This window comes from Malus sylvestris, chromosome 10 (assembly GCF_916048215.2).
Source record: "Malus sylvestris chromosome 10, drMalSylv7.2, whole genome shotgun sequence".
NCBI classification, from domain to species: domain Eukaryota; kingdom Viridiplantae; phylum Streptophyta; class Magnoliopsida; order Rosales; family Rosaceae; genus Malus; species Malus sylvestris.
Window position 1 is genome coordinate 27,164,020 of NC_062269.1, and position 6,683 is coordinate 27,170,702.

Below are 6,683 nucleotides of genomic sequence, written 5' to 3' on the forward strand. Positions count from 1 at the left end.
ACAAGGTGTCTTAAAGCAGGACAATGGCAGAAGACTGTGACTCATTCCAGCGACGTCACGACAAACAGTCGTTCAGCCTGCCCCGAGCTGCAAGTTCAGGTAGTGTGCACCTTCATTTGCGCCCTTGGGGAAACATCTTCTCCTGCCTAAATGCACAAAAAAACATTTATTCCTAACTCGACTCACGAGTCAGTGTACATTCGAGGTTGGGTTCATACTTCGATAAACACTCAGGACATTCCAGACGAAGCATCCATATGAGGCTAGGCCCACAAGGAGATCCTCCTGTAAGTCACCGGAGTTGGTAGCCACATGACGGGCAGAGGAAAGCACATAAGTAGTCCAGCGTAAGTTTCACTGGCTGTCCCCGCCAAACTTCACGGCAAGCAACATAGAATGAACCTCGTGCACAACGACTAAGGCACAGACGAACATGACATGCCGAAAAGCAACATGGACCAGCAGGTTAGCACCGAGGGCAGTTGGAGGCTTCGCTGCCCCACTAGGTGCAAATCCAGGAAAAAGTACAAAGGCTCGTGGCAAAGTAGCTGCGCGGATTCTAGTGCATTGATACTACCGACGATGCCCTTCGTAGAGACGTTGTCAACATGAGCAGGTCACCGTTCACAGATGAGATCGAGCAGACGGAGCCACCACGGAAGTTCAGCCCGCCATATTTCACCTTGTTCAAAAGAGATGAAGATCTGGACAGACACTTAATGCATTACCGAAGCACCATGACCCTCTACACCAACAATGATGCTCTCATGTGTAAGATCTTTGCCATGATGATCCAAGGTGAGGCGAAGACTGGTTTCACACCCTGCCGCATCACTCAATTCGGAACTTCAACGAACTTTCCTTGGTTTTCACTAAGGAATACTCGTCCTACCACTCGATCAAAAAGAAGTCTGACCACCTCTTCAATATGAAGAAGGACTCCAATAAGTCACTCTGTACACATATCAAGAGATTCAAGGCGGAGAAGGTGAAGATCGTTGGATGTGATGACAGCTTTGCATGCTCAGCTTTTCAAAAAGGGCTCCTAGCAAATCACCCATTTTCCGGAGAATTGAGCATGGGCAAGAACTTAACCCTAGCAAACTCTTATGCTTTGGCAGAAAAACACTCTCTTTCGGATGAGGCTAAATGTTCTTAGAAGCCACCTAAACAGCAGCGCAAAAACGCAGAGCCAACACAGAAGAAGGTGGGCAATAAACCGCTCAATGACAAAAATTACCCAAGAAGCAAATGCAGGGATCGATCCCCGATAAAAGGAGGCATGACACCCAAGATGTACACCAAGTTCTTAAGGAGTCGAAGTAGAAGTTTTTCGCCCTAGCAGTAGCAGCTGATATGCAGAAAGACATTCTACCTCTACCAAATAGCAACCATAGTAGATGGATCAAGAAGATGGTGTCAAGGTGAACAATGCCCTGGCAAATGAATCAGGATGGAAACCCGAAGAAGACACCGAGCACATCTCCCTTAACCTTAAGCAGCGGTCAGACCATTCAAACCGCATATCCAAAATTAGTTCTAAGCAATTCTAGATATAAAGTCCCTCATCACTCTGAAGGAGATCCAAGGTCTGACCTGATGAGCAACTGCTCTCAACCAATTCCTCTCTCGACCTACCGATTGATACAAGTTTTTTTCAAGGCAATCAAGACGCATAACGAGACAAATGGAACGACGAAATGCGAGAAAGCATTACAAGACTTGAAGAAGTACCTGGCGTCACATTCACTACTATCCAAGCCGGTCTACAGTGGAGAACTTGTACATCTATCTGGCGGTATCAGAAGTAACAGTGAGCTATACCTTTACACTAGAAGAGCTAAGGGCCCAACTGCCTATATTCTATTCATCCAAAGCTCTTCTCGATGCGGAAACCAGATATCTGAAGATTGAAAAGCTAATTTTGGCACTAGTTGTTACAGCTCGGAAGCTCAGACCTTACTTTCAAGGGTATTTGGTCATCGCCATGACTTAGTACCCACTACGATCAGTTTTGCATAGTCCAGACGCTTCTCAACGAATGATGAGATGGGCGTTGGAACATGGCCAATACGGCTTAGTATACCAACCTCGCATTGTAATGCTTTGTAGTAGAATTCACCCTAAGCCTGAAAGATGTAGAAACTTAGCCCAAACGTGCCCTAGAGGCAGCCGAGCATGCCGTAGCCGTACCAGCCCCGCCTGTAGGAGATTTTTTGCATTTTCACATCGACAGATCATCCAACTGCCAGGGATCTGGAGTATTTCTAGTTCTTACTACCCTGGACAGTTTGATGCTCGAGCAGGCGATCATTCTAAGCTTCAAGACATCAAACAACAAAGCAAAGTATGAAGCCCTACTGATTCCTAGCTGACGAGCAGGTACTCAATTGGCGAAAGAGATCCAAGGTCTGACCTGACGAGCAGGTCTTCGATTGGTAAAAGACATAGCGATGAAGAAGCTCGTAATTTATTTCGATTCCTAGCTGATCACCAACCAAACCTCAGGGGAGTACGTAGCAAAGCATCTAAGGATGGCCCGATATCTCGAGAATGTACGAGAACAGTTAGAGACGTTCTAGGCGTACACATCACTCAAGTTCCAAAAGCAGAGAATGTATACACAGACACACTAACAGGGCTAGGTTCTACCTTAGACCATTAGCTCAAACACTTCATCCCAGTTGAGTACTTAGAGAAGCCAAGCATAGATGAGGAGCCAATAGTTGAGGTAGTGTGAATCAACACAAGTTTGAGTTGGCAGGATCCTATCATCAACTACTTAGTCAACAGAACGTTCCCTGCAGACAGACTGGAGGAAGTTCTAGATTAAGGCAGCACGCTACTACATATGGAATGGCATGCTCATTCGCAAATCCTTCTCATGACCACATCTCTGCTGCCTATCGTTTCTCGACGACCTGAAGATTTTTAGCTCAATCTACGAAGGTGTCTGTGGAAACCACGCTGGAAACCATTCTATAGCGTATAAAGCTCTTAACGCTAGCTATTACTAGCTAACCATGCATCAAGACGCCAATAAGTATGTGCAAATGTGCGACAGCTGCCAGCACTTCAAGCCCATGCCCGCACTACCTGACAGCGAACTCCACCCATAAATAAGCCATTATCTATTCATGCAGTGGGCAATTAACCTGGAATGACCAATGGCTCCTGTCACTGGGGTTAAAGGCATGACGATCGTAGCAACCGACTACTTCACAAAATGGGTCGAAGCCGAACCCATGACTACAACTACCTAGATGGACATAGAGTAATTAAATCAACATAACCCCAACCCAATATTTAACAAAAACTCACTCTCCTAAGAGATCTTTCACTATTGCCCTCTTTTTTTCTCTCAAAGCTTATTCAACTCTGAATGCTTACCACATGCATAAGTACTGCATTTGGTTATAGGCAGCCCATTAAACTGAAGCCAACAAGTAAAGATCAAATTGGTCTTTAGTTCACATGCCATATTTAAACGCTTCACTGTAGCGTGCAACTGTTTTCTTCATTTGCTATTTAATGCATAAAAGATAAGCATGCACGTCACTCAGTACTTGTTGGTATTTCTCTTCATTTGAAAGTGAGAGGTTTTATGTTCGAATCTCATGGATGGCGAATTCAATACCAAATTGGGTTGTTCGTTGTGTGGTTTAGCCGAACTCTCACTCTTCCTTTGCACAATGGCATACAAACGAAAAAATCTAACCTCCTTCCAACGTTCCTTGTGTTTATACCATACTTAGGGCCTCCGTATTTAGATCTCATATAATAAAGGAAGAGGCAAATATGTAATAAGTGAGGAGCCTTATTCTATAAAAGGACCCCTCACTCTCCTCATTAGCGGGGGGCCATTTCTTAGGCCATACCCTCACCCTCTTAGAGCTCTCATCCTCACAGAGAAACTCTCTCTCTCCCTCTTCAACATCTCAGAGAAAGAAATACAATAATCAGTGTAGACGTAGCCCAAACATTGGGGTAAACCACGATACATCTTGTGTTATTTACTTTCTTGCAGATTCACGGTCAGATTTACGTTGTTCCAAGGCCTCCGATTTTGTGCATCAACATTTGGCGCCGTCTGTGGGAATCGACACAGAAAACTATGTCGGTTCTCTTTCATTTTTTTTCATCTCACCACCGTGAAACTGCAGAAACCGAAGAACCCAGAAAACCTCACTTTTTGGGCTTGTCCAGAAAACCTTCGCAGACTCTATGCAGTTTTAAGAAACTATCCAAAAACCCATTTTTCATCTCTCTTTCAACAACACAGCTACCACCGCGTCTTTTCATGTCTCTAACTCCAGATCTCACCCTCTTCCTCTCTCTAAAACTTTCTCTCTCTAAAATCCGAACCAAACATCGTCTTCAACCTTTGGACTTGGAAGAGAGAGGGAAGACCCTGTAAATTCAGCCAAAATATCTCCAAACCCACATCTCTTTTTCTTTCCATTATTTTTCACAACTTGTTAAATGATTAAATCAACAAAACTTTTGGATATTGTCAGAAAAATCTGAGCTATGAACAGTCATCACGACGAGGAAGAGATGCTTACGTCCTTGGAGTACAATTTCGACACTGAGTTGACTCAGTCCACCGCGCTCAGAGGTAGTACCCAGTTCGAAAGACGAGCTTTTAGCGGCCCGCTGGGAATGTCTAACTACGCACCGACTAGACCCACTAAATGCCAATTCTCCGAGAACTCTCCATCCTCCTCTAATATCTGAAAGCTGAAGGCTTCAACATTTCCAAACCCCCATTGGAGATATTATTCGATCAGGGACCCAATTGGTGATACATCGTCGTTTGGCTCGGAAAGATGGTTTATCACTCCAATTTCGTCAACGCTGAAGGAATTACTAAAGCTTGTGGATGCCCTCTATTGCCGTTGAAAAGCCACATAAAGGGACCTACCCCAGTTTCAAAGCAAGATAGAACGGATATTGTTGATGAAGCGATTTCATTCTTTCGCGCTAATGTTTTCTTTAGGAACTTTGATGTTAAGAGCTCGACCGATAAGCTCCTCATTTATTTGACATTTTGTATCAATGTGGCTTTGAAGCGGCTGGAGGGTTGCAGAACTTTGGCTGAAGGAACCAAGGCCATTATTAATTTGGGACTACAAAAAGTTCTTGTTACTGGAGAGCCGAGTTTCCCTTTCCCAGGACTTTTCCCTCTTCCTCAGTCCCAGCAGGAAGCAGACGTGCTGTTGGAAACAAGAAATGTTTGAAGGGGCCTCATCGTCCTCATGTTCCTCACTGTCCTCCTTCTGACCAGCAATAGCAACAACAACAACAACAACAGCCGCATCTTCGCCCAGAGCAAGAGCCAGAGCCGACAGTAGATCAATTTTAGTGATCCTGATTGGAAATCCAAGTTTCAAGGGGATTTCGAGAAGCGGTTCAACATCCCCTACATCACTGATGTTTTCCCTGACTTTGATCCCATTCCTTCCACCTTCTGCTTAAGGATGAGGACTCCAGTAATCGAAGACTTTGCAGGGTGAAAGCTCAAAAGGACGTTTGCTCCCGACTCAAATCCCTCGAACTCGGAATCTCAACCCAGTGACCATGTAACAAAAAAAAAAGGAAACAAAAGCAAAAGCAAGTCTGTGCAGGTAAAGATGTCTGTAGGTGGAAAAGAAAAAGAGACTGAGTGAGAGAGGTGCGGTGGAAAAGAAGAAAGCAAAAGGGAGGCTCTCCTCGAGAGCACATGGGGGACAACGCGAAAGAAAAAGAAAAAGGGAGATCTTACTAAAGCCAAAGAAGATGCCCACACTTTCGTCATGCATGTTCCTATTTTCTGAGAAAGCTACGGGAAGACCTAGGAGGAAGATAAGGGTTCCTTACTTTAAAGTGATGTAATTTATTTTTCATATCTTTCGGAGACATTTGTATAAACCCCATCAAAGGGTTAAAAAAAAATTAAAAAAAAAAGGCAAGCCCAAAATAATAGGCTGGAAGGTGGTGTGGAAGGCGAAGACCCATATGCCCAAAAGAGCCAGACCCTCTATTATCACCAACCAGGTGATCAAAAGTACGCCCAGTACTCCAAAATTATTCGGCAACGTGCCGCTATTATCACCAACCAGGTGATCAAAAGTACGCCCAGTACTCTAAAATTATTCGGCAACGTGCCGCTATTATCATCAACCAGGTGATCAAAAGTACGCCCAGTACTCCAAAATTATTCGGCAGCCTACCACTATTATCACCCACTAGGTGATCAAAAGTACGCCTAGTACTCCAAAATTATTCGGCAGCTTGCCACTATTATCACCCACTAGGTGATCAAAAGTACGCCCAGTACTCCAAAATTATTCGGCAACCTGCCGCTATTATCACCAACCAGGTGATCAAAAGTACGCCCAGTACTCCAAAATTATTCATGAGCATCACTCATGTCATTCATACATAAACATTCATGAGCATCACTCATGACAATCATACATAAACATTCATGACCATCATTCATGTCAACATTCATAAGCATCATTCATGAGCATTGCTCGTGACAACATCCATGAGCATCACTCATGTCATTCAACATAAACATTCATGAGTATCGCTCATGTCAATCTAGCTTCAAAAGCTCCATTTACAGAGCTCTAGCTTCAAAAGCTTCATTTACAGAGCTCTAGCTTTAACAACTTCATTTACAAAGTTTCAACAGC

At 44.1% G+C, this 6,683-nt stretch overlaps 1 protein-coding gene across 1 annotated transcript; it reads left to right on the plus strand.

Moving 5' to 3' along the window:
- Positions 1–4,696: 4,696 nt before the first annotated feature.
- On the plus strand, positions 4,697–5,516 carry LOC126584382 (actin-related protein 2/3 complex subunit 3-like). The gene is made up of 2 exons (XM_050248786.1): positions 4,697–5,234; positions 5,388–5,516. The coding sequence occupies exons 1-2, from the start codon at positions 4,830–4,832 to the stop codon at positions 5,514–5,516; spliced, it is 534 nt and encodes a 177-aa protein (XP_050104743.1). The 5' UTR covers positions 4,697–4,829.
- The last annotated feature ends 1,167 nt before the right edge of the window (positions 5,517–6,683 follow it).